This window comes from Candoia aspera, chromosome 1, assembly GCF_035149785.1.
Source record: "Candoia aspera isolate rCanAsp1 chromosome 1, rCanAsp1.hap2, whole genome shotgun sequence".
Lineage (NCBI taxonomy): Eukaryota > Metazoa > Chordata > Lepidosauria > Squamata > Boidae > Candoia > Candoia aspera.
In genome coordinates, this window is record NC_086153.1 from 19,322,261 (window position 1) to 19,344,653 (window position 22,393).

Genomic DNA, 22,393 nt, shown 5'->3' on the forward strand with positions numbered 1-22,393 from the left:
CCCCCAGTTTAGAACAATTCATAACAGCGCGTGTGCACACACACACACACGTAAGGAAAGTGGCTATAAATTTGTGTCACTGCCCAAAACACTGTACTCCTTAGAAGTCCTTTCTTTCCCGTTATTTGGAGTATCACAAACACTGAGCATGCAGATTGCTCACAAGCTCCTTGCCATGGATTGGTTTAGATTTCTCCTTCTTTTAAAAGTAGACTTGGCTTTCAGCAAGCACAAAAATAGGCATTAAGTAAATAATTCACTATTTAAAAGCAGGTGAATCATCCAAACTATAGCAACAGTGCATAGCTGAAACTTACCTGTTTTCTTTTGCCTTCAAGAACCAGCAGCAACCTAGAGAGTTGGTTATGACTGGATTGTTACTACTTTGGACCAATCACCATTAGAGAAGCATTGTCTAAAGAAGTGTATCTTCTTCTTGATTATATGTCTAGTGTTATCAAGAACTATGGATTGGGGGTTGCCTGAACAATTATGAAACACTGGAGGGAGAAATCTATCCTTCATCTGGAGCAATGAATTGTCAGCGTGGTGTTTGTCAATATTTGAAGTAAGGTTTTTTGGTAGTGATATTAAATAAATACATACATACAGTAAACATACATACAATACATACATAGACCAGAGTTTCCTGTTAATCAGGAATGGATTATCTTATTTAGCAGATGCTATCTAGTTGAATAAATGTCTCAATATCTATTTGCTCACCTAAGTCAGAGCTGGGAAACATCTCTGTTGAGGACAGATTCCATTAAGCATAACCTATTGGAGTCTGCCTTGAATGATGGGCAGAGCTGGAACAAGTGGTTGGTTGAGCCAGAGCCAAATGTGGGTGAGACCAGCCAGTTTTGCTTCCTGGCACTCCTTTTTTCTGACATCCCTCTTTTCTTTCATTCTCTGACTCCCACTTTTACCGCTTCCAAGCAGCAGATCACCAGTGAAGGGACTGGCAATTGGACCAGAGCCCTGAATGGGTCACCTGTATGGCGCTTTTGAAATTAGGCCAAGCACCACATATAGCACTATGACCATAAATTGCCTCCATTTCTTTAGGAGGTTGGAGACCAAATAACTAATGATTGCCCTGTATCCTTGGCAACAGGGTAGTTTTGCTCAAGTCCGTGATGACGATGATGATGATGATGATCTCCTTCCTCTTCTCCTCAGCTCTCTGGAATGGACATGAGCTGTCTACTTTTCTCTGGTTCCTTGGCAAGGCATGGATTGCTTATTTAAAACTAAAACCAAACACTATTTTATTTAATATTAAATACTGTACAAAGGAGATACGTGGAGTAGGTGACATTCCAGCCACTGCAGGGTTCTGATTGCTAATTCTTATCAAGGATTCAGGACTTCCAGGAGAATAATAACAGGGACTATAGAAATGGTGAAAGACCAGCTGGAGAAGAGTAATTATCCAATTGACCATTCAGCAAAATGCATTCAGATCAATGAGAAAACTCCTACTCTTCCAATCTTGAGAGGATAGTTTGTGAGGATCTGTTGAGAAATCCTAGATCAGATGGAGTGCAAGGAAGTTGGAAATGGCAGTGATGAATTCTTGGGGTTGATCCGCATGAACCCAGTGCCCTGCATCAGGAACATGCTGGATTTCAGCATCAGGGAAGAGCCGTTTGATCTCAGGGTAGTTACGGGAGCTGCAGAAAAGTGGACACAGAAATGGGAAGGAAATAAGTAAAATGACCTACCTGGAGTAACAGCTTTTGGGTATATAAAGTACATCAAGCAATATAACGTAACAATAAAATAACAGCTTTTACTGTGTGAAGGAGAGAAACTAAATGGCAGTGAAAAACTAAACTCAGTGAAAAAGGACCTTATGATTTCAACTCTCCCTAAAAAGCAAGGTGGAATGGTAGACCATTCTGCAACCCAAACCAAAGTAAAACAGGGCCTAGGGTAGAAACGGGGTGTGGTGGCTCAGTGGCTAAGACGCCGGGCTTGTCAACCAGAAGGTAGCAAGTTCAGCGGTTCGAGACCCGAGCGCCATGTGACGGAGTGAGCTCCCGCACTCACCCCAGCTCTTGCCAACCTAGCAATTCAAAAGCATGCAAATGCGAGCAGACAAATAGGTACAGCTTTGGCAGGAAGGTGACAGCGTTCTGTGACTGTCATGCCGGCCACATGACCGCAGAAGTGTCTTTGGACAATGCTGGCTCTTTGGCCATGAAACGGAGACGAGCACCGCCCCCTAGTGCCGGACATGACTAAATGGGAAACTTTACCTTTTTTTAAGGGTAGAAACAGCCTCAGAACCCAGATCATGATTAATGGCCAAAAGTACCTTTGACTGAGCTGTGGAAAAATGCAGCTCAGTTTAAATCATGCCTGTGTTCAAAAGCACCATCTACAGATACTCAGCAGGACAAATTTACCTTTTGGGACATGTAGATTATATTCTACTATTTACTGGAAATTTTTTGATGTGCAATGTAAAAACAGGTTTCAGGCTGCAACCCTGCAGATACTATTTTACATGAAGCTCCAGATCTCTTACCTAATATAGCCAGATTTGGAACCCCCGAGAAAGAGAGCAGGCCCTAGATAAGAAGTCTGGAAGGCAGGAAAACTCATGAGTTCGTTCAGATGCTGTGAAATGGCCTCTAGATTCACACGCCATACAAACTGGTCCTCAGCATTCACTAGATTGGTGAGTAGAAAGTAGAGAATGGTTGGCTCCTACACAGAAAAAAGTAAAGTCACTGGGATGATGGCTTAAATGTGAAACATAACCCATGGGCAGTTATTTTGTGCAAGTACATCCTATTAAAACTGAATTTAGTAAACTGATTTACACATTGTCTCTTCCATATGGTCAGACTGCTACACATGCCCAGCTCTGAAGAATGATATATCCTGTTTGAAGAAAGTAGCACATTGGTACCTATCAGCACTATTCCTTGTCCCACACTTTCACACACCTCACTTAGAGAAGTAGAATAGCTTGGATCTGGCATTTGCAACTTGTGATCTCTGACAAAAACACTGTACCTGAATAGTTAGGCGCAGCTGTTCTTCGGCCAGTCGGCGAGCAGTGGAACGAGGAATACCTCTAGGGATATCCACTGCTCTCATGGCAGCGATGAAATCCTGAAAGCCACTGACATCTTTGGTTTGGCTAGGACTGATGTCAACACACACTAAGCGCTCCACCAGCTCTGGCTGCAAAGGAATGAATTTGGGGAAAGAAAAAGGAGGTCACAGGAATCATTGGCTAAAAGAGCTGTCATACTAGTCCCAAGCCTAGACTCTAAGCTAGGGACAGATAGAGAAGTACACCAGGCAAGAATTGTTATTCTGCACCAGTTTCCTTCACAGACATTGTAAGAAGGAAAGGGAATTATGTTTTAGAAAAAGAGATGCAGAGCCTTATGTCTGACTAGAATCTATGTCCTGTGTCCTCTAATCCCAGAGAATGGCCGACCGGGACTAACACGTGCTGCACATGTTCTGCAGCATGCTCTTCTAACTGATGGTAGGGACTCTAGAAGAGGAAGGATCAAGTTATATTTAAAAATTGTAGAAATTGCCTACAAGCCTGTTCTGAGCTCAGAAATGTATTGAATTTTATAAAACTCTTACCTCCCTGACCCCAGAAAATTAGATGTTGGCTGTCCTTGTTATTTCTGAAATATGTAAATGTTGAGGTACTTCAGTCCTTGTCTGTCTGTGTGTTTTGAACTTGAACAACTGTTTAAGTGTGGGACTTTGTAGCTAATTGTAAAAAAAAAAGGAATAGAGGAAATGTTTTAAAGCACACTTCGTATGCTGTGGCTTCAGACAAAAATACAATTTTTTTAAAGCCTGGATTGTGGAAACATAAATTATGGAAAATGAGTAAATTCACTGATTTGGTGTCATCACATCAGTGTCTCTAGACAGACCTTCAGGATTATCTGTCCTCAACCTGGCTCTTCGGGTCTTCCAATGGTGTATCTCATCCTCTGCCCTTTCTTCTCACCTTTCTCAGCATTACAGATTTTTCTAGAGAGCAAGGTCTTCACACAGTGTCCAAAACATGATAATCTGAGCCTGCTGATTTGTGCTTTGAGTGAAAACCCTGCATCAATTTGTTCTATGATCCATTTGCTTTTGTATTATTCATCCATAGCAAATACAAACTGTTATGTCTGTTCACGGTACTGTTTGACAGTATGACAGGATTCCTTAATGCACACTCAACTTTTGATCCCTATTATAGACAAACCTTTGAGTTGCCATGGACACAAACTTTATATTCCCTCTCCATTCCCATGCACAAACTTCTGGTAATCAAATATTTGTCCCTCCTAAGCATCTACTTGTCCTGCTCTCTCAATCATCGACTCCCATTTAGGCTAAAAGGCCATGTCCCTCTAACGTCAACAGTAAAATCCTAGAAGGAGAAACTGGTCAGAAGTGCATACCCATTGTAGTGTGAATACCATGGCTGTCTTGCCGCCCATGCTGTGGCCAATTAAGACACACCTACTGAGATGCAGCTGGTGCAGAAAGAGATGGATGTCAGCACTCATTGCTTCATAAGTCATGATGGGGCTGTGGGAACTATCCCCATGGTTGCGGGCATCTACTGTCAGCACCTGTCTGGGCAGGAGAAGAGGGAAACCAGCAGATTGGCAAAGATGAAGCCTTAGATTTTGACTAAATCACCAGAACTATATTTCAGCATAGACATGATGAAATTATAATGATGCACCAAAGAACAGCCTAGCTGCTGAATTTTCTGATAACCTTCTGGACACTCTTCAAAGGTAACCTCATTTAGTGCACATTTGTGTAGTCTAATGGTTTAAACATAATGTCACCAATGCATAGATGAATGTTACCAGGCCTGACCAGCTCAGGGATGGTTGCAATAGAGGAAAATGCAGAAAAGTTTAATTACTCTTTCCATCCCATAGATATTCAGGAACAACTCTGGACCAAGGAGCATTTCAAAGCTGCAAACCTGGTCTGGCAGGGGGAGTTTAGCTCCATTTAAATAGGTTGATTCTCCAAGCCTGGTTTTCTACTGGTCATCTCTCTCTTGCATACTTGTAATATAAACTTTATATTAAAGGATTTAAAAGAAGTGAATAATTTGGAGCTTTGGGTTTTAATTTCAGCCCAGTCTGGACTCATTTTGAATCCTGGGAAAAGATATATCCTAGCTAAGGTTGCAGACTTCCAAGAAAAGCATTGCAAAAGATTTCTATAAAGGGCACCGTATTATAAAAATCAGCAGAATAACCCGCAGATTCAGTGTTGTAAAAAAAGCAGAATAAATGATTTTAGATAGAAAAAAGTTGTATTTCTTCTGGTTTGATGCATTATGGACTACAAAGCGATTATCTTGTAATCTTTCCAATATTATCTGGCACTCATTAGGTTGTCTCACAGCATGAAATCTAATGGGAGAAATCTAGATGACTCTTAGTTCAATTCAGTCCAATTCTACTTTCTCATTTAGCCGATAACTGTACCCGCCTTGTGGTTCAACACCTTACTTAACATCCTCCCTCTCCTATATACATATACTTCCCTTGTTCTTCTCTGCAGCACTATCTCCAACTTGATTTTTAATCCCTTCTGAATGCTTTGGGATTGTTTATGAGGCAGTACAGGATAAAGCTGTAGCAAGAGACATTACTGAAAAGAACAAAGACTCTTTGATGTGTTGAACTGAGAGCTACAGGCAGAACTATAGGACTACCTGTACATAAAAAAAACAACCCATAATGGTCTATGGCTCACCCGAGATAGACTGAAAAATATTTTAGAATGTTCTGTTCAGGTATACAAAACCCTGCAAAAGAAAGTCTGACTATTCAATATAAAAATGGCTCCTCAAAGTTGCAGCAACTGACTTCCAAACCAGCAGCAACCCTTTCCCTGGCTGGCCATACCCCATCTTTTACCCACCTTGCGACCAGTCTGGAGCACCAACTTTTTGGCAAGGGATGAAAAATTGGATTTGCTTCCGAACAGCCCATGCAGGAAAACAAGTGGAGGATCTGGCGAGGGTCCATCAAAAATGGCATAGGACAGAGGCACTGGCCTGTAAATAAAGCAAAAGCTATAAACAGGATAATGGTTAGGCTAGCAGACCTGGGCTGCAAAAATCTGGACAACCACTAGGTGGCAGATAGTAGCAGACATATACAGAAACTTTTAGCCTCTGTAGGGACCAGCAAGGTAGAATAAACAGACTACAAACAAGCTTTTGGTTATTGATGTTCTATCTTTTCCCCTCAGGAGTCTTCGAGGCAGTTTACATAAATCCAACATAAATCCATTTCAAAAGAATCAATAAACAGCAATTTAAAAAAGTAATTATCTGAAAATGTTCTGCATCTGTATCTCTTTGCTGTCATCTAGCGGTCTTCTGGATTTTTACAGTCCAAATTAGGTAACCCTTCTACAGGTATTTCAGACAGGAAACAGCTGGGCACTGCCACAAATTCCAGGGAAAAGGGCACCAAATTTCATTTTATGGAAGAATCACTACAAGCCTCCCTAAGATCATAAGACGACTCTCGGATCAAACCAAAATCAGTTATGAAAGACCCATTACTTTCTCCTGTTGACACAGACCAGACATCATCGTATTTAATCAGCTATTTAACTATTGGTATTGGAGGAAAATTCTGAGAGTGCCTTGGATTGCAAGAAGATCAAACCAGTCCATCCACCAGGAAATAAAGCCAGACTGCTCACTTGAGGGAATGATATTAAAGGCAAAACTGAAATACTTTGGCCACATAATGAGAAGACAGGACACCCTGGAGAAGATGCTGATGCTGGGGAGAGTGGAAGGCAAAAGGAAGAAGGGCCGACCAAGGGCAAGGTGGATGGATGATATTCTAGAGGTGACGGACCCGTCCCTGGGGGAGCTGGGGGTGTTGACGACCGACAGGAAGCTCTGGCGTGGGCTGGCCCATGAAGTCACGAAGAGTCGGAAGCAACTGAACAAATAAACAACAATGTAACAACAGAAGAGAATAACTATGACTACCCATCAAACTATGTGGTAACAGCAATAACACATTGTTGGTAAATCTTAACTACACAAATAATAGTTATTTTTTAAAAAAGGAATAGTTTTATTACTATTTTTCTTCATTTATCTACTTCCATGTCTGAAACGTTCCCTTGAGATGCCATATGAGTTCAAGCTTTTTAAGTTGACATGCTTTAAATATTAGGCTGACAAATATTATTTTTTTACAGCTGAAAATATGCTGACTTGTTAACTGTGGTAATGGCCTAGTTTACGGGGCCCCTAACAAGTCACCTTTTTCCAGAACCGGCATACCCACCCCCCCATTCGTAGTTCTCTCGGTGTCACCTTGCTCCGATGCGGGGAGCGGGGTATGAGGGGCCACATGGCAATAATATGGGATGCTTTATTCCCCTTGCCTAGCACAGGTTTATTCGCACTGTTGTGGAGATCATTTCTGTCGCCCCATCACAGCTGATCTCCCAAAGAGGGGAGGCTATTGGGACGCCGTCATTTTACATCTATGGTCTGTCCTTTCCATCTCTATGGTGACTACATCCGGCCCATGATCCTGATGCAACCGGGAATGTGGAGGCTTCATGCACCGGCCAGGCCGTTGCGAGGGGTCTCACTCTCCTCCTCCCGAGTTCCATTCCCTTCCCGAGCTCTTACATCGTGGCGTGGTTGGCGAGACCCCTTCTTTCCCGGGCTGGGCTGGTGAGGCAACATCGGAGTGTCTGGGCCCGCGCCCAGCGAGAAGGAGAACGCGGAAAGCTAAGAGCGCGAAGCATCATTGGGCGGGCGTAGCGGTCACCAAGGTGACAAAGAGACTAAATTAACGAGGGGACGTAGCCACAGATCTACTGCCGGGTCGGTTGCTAAGGTGATCCGATGCCATAGAAGCGGGTAATTTGAATATCTTGTTCCTTCCTGCTTTGTTGGACACACCCACTGGCACTTGTATGTCGCCAGGGGGAGCCACGAGTGCCCCTATTCACATTTTGTTGTTAATAAAGCAAATTTCGGAGCTGCACAGATCTCTTTTTTGAAATAATACTTATAAAATACATATGAAACTCTGCGGGAAAACGTTATGATTAATACAAATGAATATTTTTTCTAAAAAAAAGTTATTCCCCACAAAGCAGATAAAGTCTCTCTGAAATTGAAAGAGACACCTGTTGACTGCAGGGAAATTTACCCACGGATCGAAGTGCGTTGCCATTGCTCTCTTCCGCAAGATTACAACTTCCCAATCTCGTTTTCAGACCTAGGATTCCCTGGAAATCTCCCATCTAAGCAGCTGTTTATTCGTTCAGTCGCTTCCGACTCTTCGTGACTTTATGGACCAGCCCACGCCAGAGCTTCCTGTCGGTCGTCAACACCCCCAGCTCCCCCAGGGACGAGTCCGTCACCTCTAGAATAGCATCCATCCATCTTGCCCTTGGTCGGCCCCTCTTCCTTTTGCCTTCCACTCTCCCCAGCATCAGCATCTTCTCCAGGGTGTCCTGTCTTCTCATTATGTGGCCAAAGTATTTCAGTTTTGCCTTTAATATCGTTCCCTCAAGTGAGCAGTCTGGCTTTATTTCCTGGAGTAGGGACTGGTTTGATCTTCTTGCAGTCCAAGGCACTCTCAGAATTTTCCTCCAACACCACAGTTCAGAAGCATCTATCTTCCTTCTCTCAGCCTTCCTTATGGTCCAGCTCTCACAGCCATATGTTACTATGGGGAATACCATTGCTTTAATATGCGGACCTTTGTTGTCAGTGTGATGTCTCTGCTCTTAACTATTTTATCGAGATTTGTCATTGCTCTTCTCCCAAGGAATAAATGTCTTCTGATTTCCTGACTGCAGTCAGCATCTGCAGTAATCTTTGCACCTAGAAATACAAAGTCTTTCACTGCTTCAACATTTTCTCCCTCTATTTGCCAGTTATCAATCAAGCTGGTTGCCATAATCTTGGTTTTTTTGAGGTTTAGCTGCAAGCCAGCTTTTGCACCTTCTTCTTTCACCTTCATCATAAAGGCTCCTCAGTTCCTCTTCGCTTTCAGCCATCAAAGTGGTATCATCTGCATATCTGAGATTGTTAATGTTTCTTCCAGAGATTTTAACTCCAGCCTTGGATTCCTCAAGTCCAGCACGTCGCATGATGTGTTCTGCATACAAGTTGAATAGGTAGGGTGAGAGTATACAGCCCTGCCATACTCCTTTCCCAATCTTAAACCAGTCCGTTGTTCCGTGGTCTGTTCTTACTGTTGCTACTTGGTCGTTATACAGATTCCTCAGGAGGCAGACAAGATGACTTGGTATCCCCATACCGCTAAGAACTTGCCACAATTTGTTATGGTCCACACAGTCAAAGGCTTTAGAATAGTCAATAAACCAGAAATAGATCTCTGAAACTCCCTGGCTTTTTCCATTATCCAGCAGATATTGGCAATTTGGTCCCTAGTTCCTCTGCCTTTTTTACACCCAGCTGGTACATCTGGCAATTCTCGCTCCATGAATTGTTGAAGTCTACCTTGCAGGATCTTGAGCATTACCTTACTGGCATGTGAAATGAGTGCCACTGTTCGATAGTTTGAACATTCTTTAGTGTTTCCCTTTTTTGGTATGGGGATAGAAGTTGATTTTTTTCCAGTCGGATGGCCATTCTTGTGTTTTCCAAATTTGCTGGCATATAGCATGCATTACGACTGACAGGAAGCTCTGGCGTGGGCTGGTCCATGAAGTCACGAAGAGTCGGAAGCGACTAAACGAATAAACAACAAAGCATGCATTACCTTGACAGCATCATCTTGCAAGATTTTGAACAGTTCAGCTGGGATGCCATCATCTCCTGCTGCCTTGTTATTAGCAATGCTTCTTAAGGCCCATTCAACCTCACTCTTCAGGATGTCTGGCTCTAACTCACTGACCACACCATCAAAGCTATCCCTGATATTGTTATCCTTCCTATACAGGTCTTCTGTATATTCTTGCTACTTTTTCTTGATCTCTTCTTCTTCTGTTAGGTCCTTGCCATCTTTGTTTTTGATCATACCCATTTTGGCCTGGAATTAACCTCCGATGGTTCTAATTTTCTGGAAGAGGTCTCTTGTCCTTCCTACTCTATTGTCTTCTTCCACTTCCACGCATTTCTTGTTTAAAAATAATTCCTTATCTGTTCTGGCTAACCTCTGGAATTTTGCATTTAATTGGGCATATCTCCCCCTATCACTGTTGCCTTTTGTTTTCCTTCTTTCTTGGGCTACTTCTAGTGTCTCAGCAGACAGCCATTTTGCCTTCTTGGTTTTCTCTTTCTTTGGGATGTATTTTGTTGCTGCCTCCTCAACAATGTTGCGAACTTCTGTCCATAGTTCTTCCAGGGCCCTATCTACTAAGACCAGTCCCTTAAATCTATTCTTCACCTCCACTGCATATTCCTTAGGAATATTAGTGAGCTCATATCTAGCTGATCTGTGGGTCTTCCCTAATCTCTTTAGTCTGATCCTAAATTGTGCAATAAGAAGTTCGTGATCTGAACTACAGTCAGCTCCAGGTCTTGTTTTTACCGACTGTATAGATGTGCGCCACCTTTGGCTGCAAAGGATGTAGTCAATCTGATTTCAGTGTTGTCCATCTGGTGAAGTCCATGTATAAAGCCGTCTCTTAGGTTATTGGAAGAGAGTGTTTGTTATGCAGAGTGAGTTGTCTTGGCAAAATTCTATCAGCCTATGTCCTGCTTCATTTTGTTCTCCCAGGCCATGCTTATCTGTAATTCCAGGTGTCATTTGACTGCCCACCTTAGCATTCCAGTCTCCTATGATGAAAATAACATCTCTTTTAGGCGTGTTGTCCAGTAGGTGCTGCAGATCCTCACAGAACTGCTCTACTTCAACTTCTTCAGCATCTGTGGTTGGGGCATATATTTGGATCACTGTGATGTTAGATGGCTTGCCCTGAATTCGAATTGAGATCATTCTGTTGTTTTTTTGGATTGTATCCAAGCACTGCTTTAGCCACTTGACTATTAATTATGAAGGCTACTCCATTTCTTCTGTGGTCCTCTTGTCCATAGTAGTAGATCTGGTGGTCATTTGATGTGAAGTGGCCCATTCCAGTCCATTTCAGTTCACTGACGCTCACAATGTCTATCTTTAATCTTGACATCTCACCAATAACCACATCCAATTTGCCCTGGCTCATAGATCTTACATTCCAGGTTCCAATGGTGTGTTGATCCTTAGAACATCGGATTCGCCGTTCGCCACCAGCACCGCTGGCCTCTAGCCATCCTTTTGGCTTTGAGCTAGCTGCGTCATCACGTCTGGGGCTAGTTGAACTCATCCTCTGTTCCTCCCCAGTAGCATTTTGACCATCTTCCGACCTGGGGGTCTCATCTTCCGATGGTATACCTACATATCTCTGATTGTCCTGATCCATTTAGTTTTCATGGCAAGAATACTGGGGTGGGTTGCCATTACCTTTCCCAGGGATCGCATTTAGTCTGACCTCTCTGTCATGACCTTCCTGTCTTGGGTGGCCCTTCACAGTTTAGCTCATGGCATCATTGAGGTGCTCAAGCTCCAGCACCACGACAAGGTAACGATCCTTTGCTGAAGATCTGAGCAGTAACCTTAGATTTTTTGAGATTAGTTTAGCTCAGCCAGGTTGTTTCTAGGGCAGCAGTTCTCAGAGCGTGGTCTGGGGACTCCTGGGGGTCCCTGAGACCCTTTCAAGGGGTCTGCGAAGTCAAATAAATATATTAAAATTTCTTAGTAAATATTGAAAGATATAACCCACATAAACCAAAGCTCTTTGGGCTCCTCAATGATTTTTAAGAATTTAAAAGGGTTCTGAGACCAAAATGTTTGAGAACCACTATTCTAGGGAAATAGGGAAAATTCAAATATTGTCTGAATCTCCCTCCTGTGCCTATTAAGTCTCCATCTTCTTTACACAAGATGTTCTAGCAAAGAAAATCATTTGAACATTGAGCGTTTCAATCAGCATTGCAAGACCAATCCATATCCACAAAAATGGATGTATGCTTAAACTATCTGTGATGCTCCTTTGTGTTCTATTTAATATCTATAAAATATAAAATGTTTTTACTAACTTAGTTCATCCAGATGATTTAAGCTATTGACTGGATTAGTAGTATAATAAATATTAATAGTTTTCAGGCAGGTGAGAGGCCACTTCCTGTTTGTTTTTAATCATTAGCCATTTCCTGCATCAGCAAAAGGACAGAAGCTTCTGCATGCTTCTGCTTTCCTATACACAGAACTGTTGACAGTAATATATGAAATAAGACTGACTTTCTCAAGGAAACAGTAGCAAATAGTGAAGCCACCTCTTATTTCACTCAAGCAAATAAAAAATTACTGGTCAAACAAGCAGAATAATGTAGCTGAAGACTTGGTACTACTTCCAGACAGGACTCTCTGTGTTACCATTTTCACACAGCAACTATAAACCAGAGCCACAGTCTTGCAGTTTAAGGGTGTGGTAATCCTGATTTTCATTTCTAATTCCCCCTCTTTAATTCAGGAGGGTGTTCAGCAGGTGGCAGCATGCATCCAATTATTGCCTGAGCTTGGAAGCTAAGCAAGCTTGGGTTTGATTAGTACTAGAATTGGAGACCACCAGGAATTTTAGTCTGTAGATTAGACTGGGAAATCAAAGAAATACTCAGAACAAGAAAATGGGAAAGCACTTCCAAAATGTTGCTAAAAAAACCCTATATGGATTCCATGTAATCACTAGGAGATGAATTTGACTTGAAGGTTTTATCATCAGAGTTGTAGAACAGGATACCACAATGGAACTACCTGTGGAGTGGGAGTGTATCTGGTGTCTGGAATGAACATAATAATTTACAAGTTTCTAGGAAGGATCTAGCTGGCTTATACATATTGTAAGGAGGATATTAAAGTTGTTAGATCTTGGTCTAATCCAGGTATGGAGTTATCTTCATCAATAATCTGAGGCTTATAGGTCACATGCAGGCACCTTTCCTTTTTTTTTTCTTTTTTGCTTCTTGACCTCCGAAGACTGCAGTAATAAACCACCAGAATTCAGTGGTACAGTTTTCCTTTACGTTTTTTAAAGGTTGAACTAAGCCTCTAATGGGTTTAATACCCCTATTTTGTTTGCTAAATAAAACAAATCTGGGACTATAGTGCAATGTCTCCTGCAGCCTTTGGAGGCTGAAACTATGAGAAGGGAAAAATACACATTTCTTCTCCTGTCCAATAGAATATTCTTTGGCTCATTTGCATAAATCAGCTATTTTGCTGTGCCCTAAATTTTCACATATTATACTGGGCCAACTTACATTGTGTAACTGTGGAAGCTGATTGGTAGATCATCTAGTACTTTTTAGTCTGTCTGTAACTTACCAACTCCTTTAAATCTCTTCCCCAAGGCTTCCTGCTGTAGAAAGTTTATAGAGGCTGCCTGGTTCACACAACATGCTAAACTATGTTAAACTAAAGTTAGATAATTTACAGTTCAGTATTTTGTGAAAATTCAGCCACTGCCGTAGCATATTGTATTAGCCAAGCAATCACGTTAAGCAATAATTTGTTTGCCTCATGTGCCGTGTGAATGCAGCACTTACGTTTTGTTAACCTGATTTTAGTGTGTGGTGTAAACCAGTTAGATAATAATGATATTGAAATTGCCTCTGAACATGTGAATGTGTCTTCCTAAACCACATCTATTCTTTCCATGTGTCTTGCAACCAAGAGGTTCCATAATAGAATACATGTCTCTCCCATTTGATATTCCCACACATTCTATTTTTACAACAAACCTGTAAAATTAAGTTAACAAATAATAAGTGGTAATCAATACCTGGAACCCAAACAACTACTGTACCTCACTACTATACCTACTAATCATTAATCTTCAGACTCATTCTGTTGTTCTTGCTTAGCTGCTATCTGAGTCACAGGGCAAAATCAGAAAAGCCATCCACAGCCAGGAGAACAGCTTCTTGGTATGATTAAGATCCAATCACAAACTTTTTAGAAAGAAGATAGTGAAGAAAACGTGGGAGATGGGGGCCTTCCTCATCCAGGAGATCCAGAGACCTGTGCTCCTTCCTGTCCTCACACAACATTGTTCCCTATCAGAACTTCTGTCCTTGAAGACTGTGAAGAGTTAAACTGCAGCCAGGCAGCAAGTGGGCTTGAGGCCAAGTATCTTCCACCTGTCCCGGTATCGGTCATGTGCTCTGGATGTGGCAATCACACAAACCTATTCTTTGTGCTGAAGTGAACTGCATAGAACAGTCCTTTGTTGTCCTGGTGAGGACAGACTCGACCACTTCGTGAGTGCTTATTAAATTGCGCCCAGATGGTCGCCTCCTTTCCTCCCATCCTCTCTCAAGTGCAATTAGAACTGAACGGAGGAGAAATGTTGCCCCGCAGAACAGGTTCCCTCTGGCTCAACTGATAGCTGCCACTGTGGCTCCTTTGGCTAAGTTGCTGATCCTCCCGTGTGTTTCCGTGGTGATAACCAGCACTTTTGCCCCGAAAGCAATAAATTGGGCAATAGTGATCAGTGCTGAGAATTTCGGAGGTTGCCATCGGAAGGCGTTAGGTTGGGAATGGAAGGCTCTAAAGCCTTGGAGCATGTGCTATCTGTGTTGATCTAAGCAGAAGGTGAACTCCCAAAATTATCCATCTAGTTTGTGGCGGTAATGAAATGGAGGCAAAAATCCATTTCAAAAACATTTCATGGAAAGTTATCTTCTGAGAAAAATTCAGCTGAGGTTTATTGAAGTAGAAACTACCTTGAAAGAAGGATGATCTAAGAGGAGCAAAGGTGAAGGCATCCTTGAGTTGAACTCCACTCCTGATCGTGTCGTGGACATGTCCATATAGAACTTGGGGTTTCACGGGGAGAGGGTAAAATCCAGAAGTTGTTTACAGATAGTCTTGCTTAACGACCACAATGGGACTGGAATTTTGGTTGCTAAGCGAAGCAGTCATTAAGTGAATCTGACCCAATTTTATGACCTTTTTTGCGGTAGCCGTTAAGCAAATCACTGCTGGTGTTAAGTGAACCATGTGGTAGTTAAGTGAATCATGTGGTTCCCCACTGATTTTGCTTGCCAGAAGCCAGCTGGGAAGGTTGAAAATGGTGATCACGGGACCATGGGACTCTGCGACGGTCATAAATGCGAACCAGTTGCCAAGTGCCCAAATCGTGATCATGTGACTGCAGGGATGCCGTGACGGTTGTAAGTGTGAGGACCGGTTGTAAATTTCAGCACCATTATAAGTCTGAACTGTCACTAAATGAATGGTTGTTAAGCCTTCTGGGAGACTAGAAAGCCTGCAGTTGGAAGCCCATTGCATTCCTTCATCAGTACTAGAATCTATTGGGCCAGATTTGCACCTGAAATCACTCCAAGGCCAATCTGTAGGTGGTCAGTGGACAGGGACAGGAGCGGGCATATTTCACTGTGACTCTCCAGGAAGCATGGAAAACATTATTTTTAGGGAAATTCTTAGAAAACAATTTTCTGAGAGATATGGGCTCATTGGTAGCTTGATGACTGGGTAAGCATAGCCACAATAATTTTGCATAAGTTGATGTCCCATTAAGTGGAATGCAAATTGCCAGAAATCATAAGATTACCTGCTCATCCTTGCTGTTTCTTGGGCATTGTTCTCTCTTTTCCTGCTGTCTCCCCCCATCCCTCCACTCTTTGTTCTAGAAGAGTTGAGAGCCATTGTCACACCCAGTCCATCTAGGCTGTATTTCTGCACATGGAAAGGTCTGAGGGTTTTGTTTTTGCTTTGTTTTGAATTTACTCTCTGAGAAAACTCTTCAGTTAGAGCCAGAGAACTGCTGCCTTTTTTAGTGGCTTTTAATTGCTGATGTTAAGAGAGTACATAGCACGTAGATGAACTTTTTATGATGAAAGTGGGGCCTTTTAGAACAGGTTACAATGTTTGTTATGAGAGCAAATGTAGTGTTTTATAATAATCAGAAAAAATTCCCTAACATTTCTATTTCCCTTTCTGGAATTCCTGTGGCCTGCCAAGGCATTTTAAACTTAGGCAGGATACAGACTTGGGATCTCTTACAGATAAGGAATAATGCATCAGTATTAAACTAACTTTTGATTTGATTCTTGTGTAAAGATATAAAAAAATATAACCAGGATCTAGAGAAGACTCACCTCATTCAGCATCTTTTGCAAGAATCTCTGACATGAACTAATAATCCATTGCTAGACAACTTCAATAAGCCTTCTGCCAACACACAATATGTTACTGAAGAGGCTGAATTCTGTGCACAAATGAGACTATGGAATTCTGTGCACAAATCTCATCCGAGAAAATTTTCTAAGCCTAACTCCATTTTATATTTTGGTGACCTCAGGGTATAGTTTAAAAAATAAAAGGTCAAGATGATGGCTGCAACAGTGTGATCAAAGCTCCACCTGTTTTTTATGCCCTAGCAATGTCCTAAGAAATTATCAGCGCTTCAATCACATCACTGTGGCTGCCATCTTGACTTTTTTACCACACCCTGAAGACACCCCTGCTTGCAGGAAAGTTGGTATATGGGAAGCATTATTTTGCATAGCATCCGAAGCCTGTTTTTTTTTTTTTTAAATCTACAGCTAAGACATTATTTAATGTTTTTTGCCTTTAATAAATAGGCTTCCAGATGGAATGGCAATTGTTGCAAGCAGAATACGAGTCAGCAGTGTAATGTGGGTACAAAAAACACAAATGCAGTTTTAGGCTGTATGAATAGAAATATGATTTCCAAATCCCAGAAGGTAATGGTTCAACTTCTTTTGATGTTAGTTTTCACTCTTCCCTGCTGCCACCTTCAAGTAGTTTGTCAGTTTTTGGCAGCATGCTCCCAGAAGGATTCAGAGGCTGGCAACAGGGATGTTCAAGGCACTAGAAGCTGAGGCCTATTAAAAGAAATTGAAGATGCTGGGTGCTTTTATAGCCCTGAGAAAAGAAGACTAAGGCTGGATATATTGCTCTATGAATAATTTAGTGAATGTCACATAGAAGAAGGTCAAGACCTGTTCTCTGTTGTTCCAGAATGTAGGAAATGTAATAATGGATTTCCAGTAAGTTACAAAAAGGCAGATTCCAATTTCAGAAAAAAAAACACAGAAGGCATCAAATTAGGGCATCCTATTTTCACTGCTTGCAAAGATTCACACACACATATTGGAGACAAAATGCTGGAGAGATGGAATATTATCATGTGTGCAGCAGGGGATGAAAGAACTAAAGATTAAGTGGGAGTAGCCAGATGCAAATGAGCTGAATATGTGCCAAGCTCTTCTTCAAAAAATTACATTAAATCAATTCTTTATGTAGTGCTAAGCATTTATTCATCATGTTCGCTGGTTGCTATCCATGAAATGGTAGATAACAAAGTGTTTAAAGTTTGGCTTAATGCCAAAGGAAAGATTGGAAGTGTTTAATTAAGGGGGAAAAAGACACTGCTAAAATGGTGACTGGGAATTGCAGTCCTAATACATCAGGAGCAACCAGATTTGGGAATGCTGTTCCAGAGAATGGGGACATGACAATTCCACCGATCCTACTGGGACACGAAAGACACGTTCTCCCTCCCTTCCTATTGGAATCCTGCCCCTTGAAACTTCTCTATTTCTCCTTCAGCCTCTGCAGCCTGCAATGTTTGTTTCGCACTTCATCTACAGCTGGTAAACCAAGCCAAGCAGGAGGGTGTGGATCATTTGTTGCACTCTCTAAACTAGGAACAGGAGAAAATAAACAGAAGCTTGCTCAACCCAACCTCGCCAGAGCACATACAAATGAGAAACTGTAGGGAGACCCACAGCTTTCTCATGTGGGATGAAAGAAAGCAGGTTCAAACCACCCTCTGCAGGATGAGAGAAGCCAAAGCCCCATTCACACCTGGGTTTAAACACTGGCCACTTGCTCTTGAGAGTGCTCTCAGCGTAGGAGATGGCCCGTGGAACATAACTACACCCCGAACAATGCTTTTGAGGGTGCAAAGGGTGATCAACAACATAAGCAGCTTGCAAATTGCAAGGTAGGGGATGGGTTTCCAGTCCAAACATGAGGACAATCTTGTGGTTTGGAACCTTTTCTTACAAGCAATAAAGACCTGGGCTAAACTTCATAATGTAGTTTGGATTTAAAAAACAACAACAATATAAGTAAATCCTGGAATGAATATGGCCTAAAACAGTGGTTTTTAAACGGGGGGGGGGGGTAATTACCCAAGGGGGTAATTAGGGCATACGCTGGGGGTAATGGAGCAATTTGTAATTGCTTGTTTGCGAGTCGAGGATCCAGATGCTGCTGAGACACATGTGTGAAACAAAAGAATCTGTTGTTGTTTTTTCTGAGGGTAATGACATTATTCAAGACCAGGAAAAGGGGTAATTGGGTCAAACAGTTTAAGAACCACTGCTCGAGAAAGTGATGGGCATGCTTCTCTGCCCCACATATGTAGAGCAGGACTTCTCATTCAGAGGTATGAAATCCAAACTGTCAACCCACTGATTAGGGGGGGGGGATATTTGTCTCCAATTTTGCTTGACTGCATAGTGTAGCCAGTTTTTACGGTTGCTTCTGATCATGCCTCAGTAACAGGCAATACGCTTTGAATGGGGGGGGGGGATTCTTGTGACTCAGGTAACCCAGCTGGGTGCAAAGACCAAAGGCATAGGAGGTGTTTTCATGACTTTAAACTCGGATGGCTGTCCTAAGGTCAGAGAGCTTGCATATAGTTACACAAACTGAGTTTGTGAGAGAATAACCTGAACTGATGGTTGTGGTGCCTTCTCCATGTACTCACCAACATGTCTACATAGTCTAATTTAATGTATTATTTCTGAGTGACTCTATTTTTAGAAGAATGGCTAAGAACTGTGTTTGGGCTGATTAGGCAAAACTGGTTCCATCTAGTTAAGTGTGTCTCTGAGCAACTTGTGAGCGGGGCAAGTGATGGCCTCTTTTACTGGGATCTGCTTCCAGTATTTTAGATATCCAGAAGCAGTTTGCCTCTGCACATGAATGTTCCCATTTAGCCAGCATGGCCAATGTTCTCTGGTAGATCTGTCCTCATTCGCCATGTTTTATCAAGCCTTGTTACAGTCATCTGGCTGGCCATCACTGGATCTTGTTGACAGTGGGTTTTGCAGATTAATTTATATTTTTTTGTGAAATGGACTTTCTTTGTAGCTGACTGACAGAACTTACTGACATTATTAACATAATTTTATATCCAATTTTTCCATTCTGTTTTCACACAACTTCTCTGTTCTAGGGTGACTTGGAATAGGAGAAGCTTATCTCCTATGGCTATCTATTCCATTATCCATACCACGTAATCTCCTCATTTTACGTTATTCATAAGTCTCCTATGGAGTACTCTCAGTCTGCTACAAACTAACCTTATGAAAATCCATTTCTTACAGTTTGTGCAAACTGTACACAGATTTTTCTCCCAGTTCCAGAATGTTCATGGCGTTGCTGTTGGCCACGTTCAGGGTTGAGCTCATATTTTTAAACAAAAAATTTGGCTTCTGTCAAGCCCCCAATGGTTTCTTGACTCTTGGCAGGGTTATGAGCATAAAACAAGCAAAGTATTGTTTATGTTGCCGGGGGGAGGGGGCAGAGAACACTGCAGAAAAGATAACAATGACAAAACCAACTTGTGGAGCAAAAGGAACAAAATGTTCACCAGCAGAGAAAGATGGATCTCTTTGGGACTTGCCAGTACAGCTCACTGTTCCCAAGAGGATGGAATTTGCCAGCTCCCAAATAATCAAGCATGCAAGATTTGGTTGGGTTTCTCAGACAGTTTTATTGGGGGGAAGAAAGAAGGGAACAAAATGTAACTTACTATATACACAGAAGAAGAGAGGGAATCATGCTTGCTGTCAACTATGTATAACAAAATTCCCCCCACCCCTGCACACACCCCATTGCCAGCGAGTGCCTGTGTCATCTTGGAGAAGAAGATTCCTGAGGACCAGAGTGTCTGGAGATGAACTTTATTTGGCCTGAGGGGCCACTGGCAGTTCTTGATCTCTCTTCCTTCCACCAGCTGCTGCCAACATGCAGTTCAAGGGGCAGTACCTTCATGGCTGGCTGTTTCCTGATGATGGGATGTGGGGACCCTGCCCTCATTCTAAAGAATTCAGAATTAGAAGAGGAAGAGTATCAGCCATCTTTATTCCTCTGCTGGGCAAATTCCCATGCTCGAATGCTCAAACTTGGCTGCCAGATTTCCTCAGACAGCTGTTCCCCCTCCTCAAATACAGGACTGATTGTTCAATGTGGGAAAGGCTCAGTGGTTGTGTTCTCCCAATACACTTCACTTAGGTACTGAATTAAACCATTTCTCTAGGTTCAAATATGTATTGAATCATGAACCAATTAGTCTGGGTTTGTGCAACACAATAACCTCCCAAACTAACCATAATTAAAGCTAAGTACTCTTAGCATGTTGTGCAAATGCCAACAAAACTTCAGGGAAAGAAGGCACTCTCTGCCACTTGCCACCCATTCAATAACAGTTCAGCCACCCCAAGTGCTAACATTGTCCTCATTCCCATATCCAGAAAATGACCATATTTCTCCTCCATCGCTTGAGGGGTTCCCCTTCAGAAACCACAAATGGGTAGAAAACACAGATATCCAAATTTTGGGGTGGGGTGGGGGGGATCCAACAGCACAGATACCATTGTTCAAAGAAGCAGTCCACTTGACCCTTCCAGGTTTATACTAACCGTCTGCAGTCATTTTGACCCCTTGTCAGTCTTAGGGGAGGGACTGAAGGCCAAGCTTGAGCAATACGTATCGGATCTCTCTGGCCAAGTCCTTGATGAAAGTCCGAGAGTGGTTTAGATCAGAGGCAAACAATATCCATAAAAAGAAAAATGGGGCCAGGCAAGTTCCTTCCCCTTCTTAGGAACTCCGTGAGAAGGGAGTCACAGACCATCACTGTACAAATTCTCACTGAATCTGAGAATAAATCTTGGCAGAAGTTTTTCTTCTACTTCTTGAGCAAGCAAAGATGAATTTAACAAAACCCGGTAGGCTTGCAACACTTACAACCATGGGAGTGATCTGCCACCTCATACATAGTTCTTCTTGTCATAGCTCAGTGCAGTAGACTTGGGTGCAGAGTAGACCAAGTTTGTGGGTCTGTACTTCTCCTCCTTGGGGGGGCAGGTACAGCAGAGCAAGCCTCCCCCGAAAAGATAAAGGATTGCCGCTGCCCAACCAATGTAGAGTGCAGCTCCTATCTCCCGTTTCAGCGGCTCTGGGACTGATATATTGTAGAAATTGCGGACAATTTGATTGGCAGACCAGGAGACAGGAATGAGAATCAAGAGGCCAGTCAGCAAGAAAATGACCCCAGAGACGATGGTGACCTTGGCCTTTGTAGTTTCATCCTCTATGCAGCGAGTGCACTGTGCTCCCATCAGGAAGATGAATATCCCCATCACCCCGAGGACAATGGCAATGACGATTAAGGCCCGAGCAGCCTGTAGGTCCGGTGGCAACGCCAGCATAGAATCATAGACTTTGCATTGCATCTGGCCAGTGCTCTGGGCCACACAGTCCATCCATAGTCCTTCCCAGGTGAACTGCGCAGTGATAATGTTGTAGCCGATGAAGGCAGTCACCTTCCACATAGGCAACCCGCAACACAAGATGCTGCCTATCAAGCCCAGGACAGCTAGGGCTATAGCACCAATCTCCAAACCCATCGACATGTTGGCGCCGTCAAGTCAGCTACGACCTTCCAAATGGTGGTGCGGTCTGCTGCTTTCTCGTCGTGAGGTTTCAAGCAAAGCAGGTGAAGCACCCAAAGCTCTGAGCTGATTTATAACTGTCCTGTCGCCTGGGCGGGTTGTGTTAGCTCAAGCAGGGGTGGGGCATCACCAACGGACTCTCAACCTGCCCTGCCCTTGTACCATCCTCTCTTTTTTCTTTGTATGTTGAGATGGCATTTGTGAGAAATGGAGGTTTGCTATACAGGGCAAACAGGAAATGAGCCTCAAGCTGAATTCCGGCTGGTTGTCTGCCGTGACACTCAGTTTCAGAGCAGACTGGCAGGCAAAGACAGGATTGGTGGCAGAAAGCAAAACACCTTGTAGGGAGGCCCTCTGATTCACCCAGGCTTCCTTTCTTGCATTTCAGCTTTGGGTTGGGTCTCCTTTTCACAGGGCCTTCAATGTACCCATCAACAGCTGAGCTTGACTCAAGAAATCTTTCTTTCACCAAGTTTGTTTCTGGCTTTTTCCCTCTGACAAGCAGCTGCCAGACATACCTGGATGGCCTACTAATCTATCAGGGTCTCTGGGACCTCTTGGGGGCTTATC

General features: G+C 42.7%; 2 protein-coding genes across 3 annotated transcripts; both read right to left on the reverse strand.

The window, feature by feature from the left end:
* Positions 1–1,246: 1,246 nt before the first annotated feature.
* ABHD11 (abhydrolase domain containing 11) lies at positions 1,247–7,871 on the reverse strand. 2 transcript variants are annotated; one of them, XM_063298871.1, is made up of 6 exons: positions 7,694–7,871; positions 5,944–6,079; positions 4,449–4,622; positions 3,034–3,204; positions 2,540–2,721; positions 1,247–1,679 (listed from the first exon to the last, which is right to left on the reverse strand). In XM_063298871.1, the coding sequence occupies exons 1-6, from the start codon at positions 7,813–7,815 to the stop codon at positions 1,535–1,537; spliced, it is 930 nt and encodes a 309-aa protein (XP_063154941.1). In that variant the 5' UTR covers positions 7,816–7,871; the 3' UTR covers positions 1,247–1,534. The 2 variants fall into 2 exon arrangements, with proteins under 2 accessions (XP_063154941.1, XP_063154947.1); XM_063298877.1 differs by lacking the exon at positions 7,694–7,871 and adding an exon at positions 7,370–7,496 and having other exon boundaries at positions 4,449–4,626.
* Positions 7,872–19,838: 11,967 nt separating this feature from the next.
* Positions 19,839–21,884, reverse strand: LOC134494013 (claudin-3-like). The gene has a single exon (XM_063298888.1). It carries the CDS (start codon positions 21,782–21,784, stop codon positions 21,140–21,142), a length of 645 nt encoding a protein of 214 aa, XP_063154958.1. The 5' UTR covers positions 21,785–21,884; the 3' UTR covers positions 19,839–21,139.
* Positions 21,885–22,393: the final 509 nt, after the last annotated feature.

What these genes read in the sequence shown, in the direction of transcription:
- ABHD11 (XM_063298871.1), bottom strand. Translation starts at nt 7,815, where the DNA reads ATGATGCTTCGCGCTCTTAGCTTTCCGCGTTCTCCTTCTCGCTGGGCG. An exon ending in CTCGCCAACCACGCCACGAT is followed by an intron (nt 6,080 to 7,693) that starts GTAAGAGCTCGG and finishes CTTTATTTACAG; the next exon opens with GCCAGTGCCTCTGTCCTATG. An exon ending in TGGTATTCACACTACAATGG is followed by an intron (nt 3,205 to 4,448) that starts GTATGCACTTCT and finishes ATTCCTTTGCAG; the next exon opens with CCAGAGCTGGTGGAGCGCTT.
- LOC134494013 (XM_063298888.1), bottom strand. Translation starts at nt 21,784, where the DNA reads ATGTCGATGGGTTTGGAGATTGGTGCTATAGCCCTAGCTGTCCTGGGC.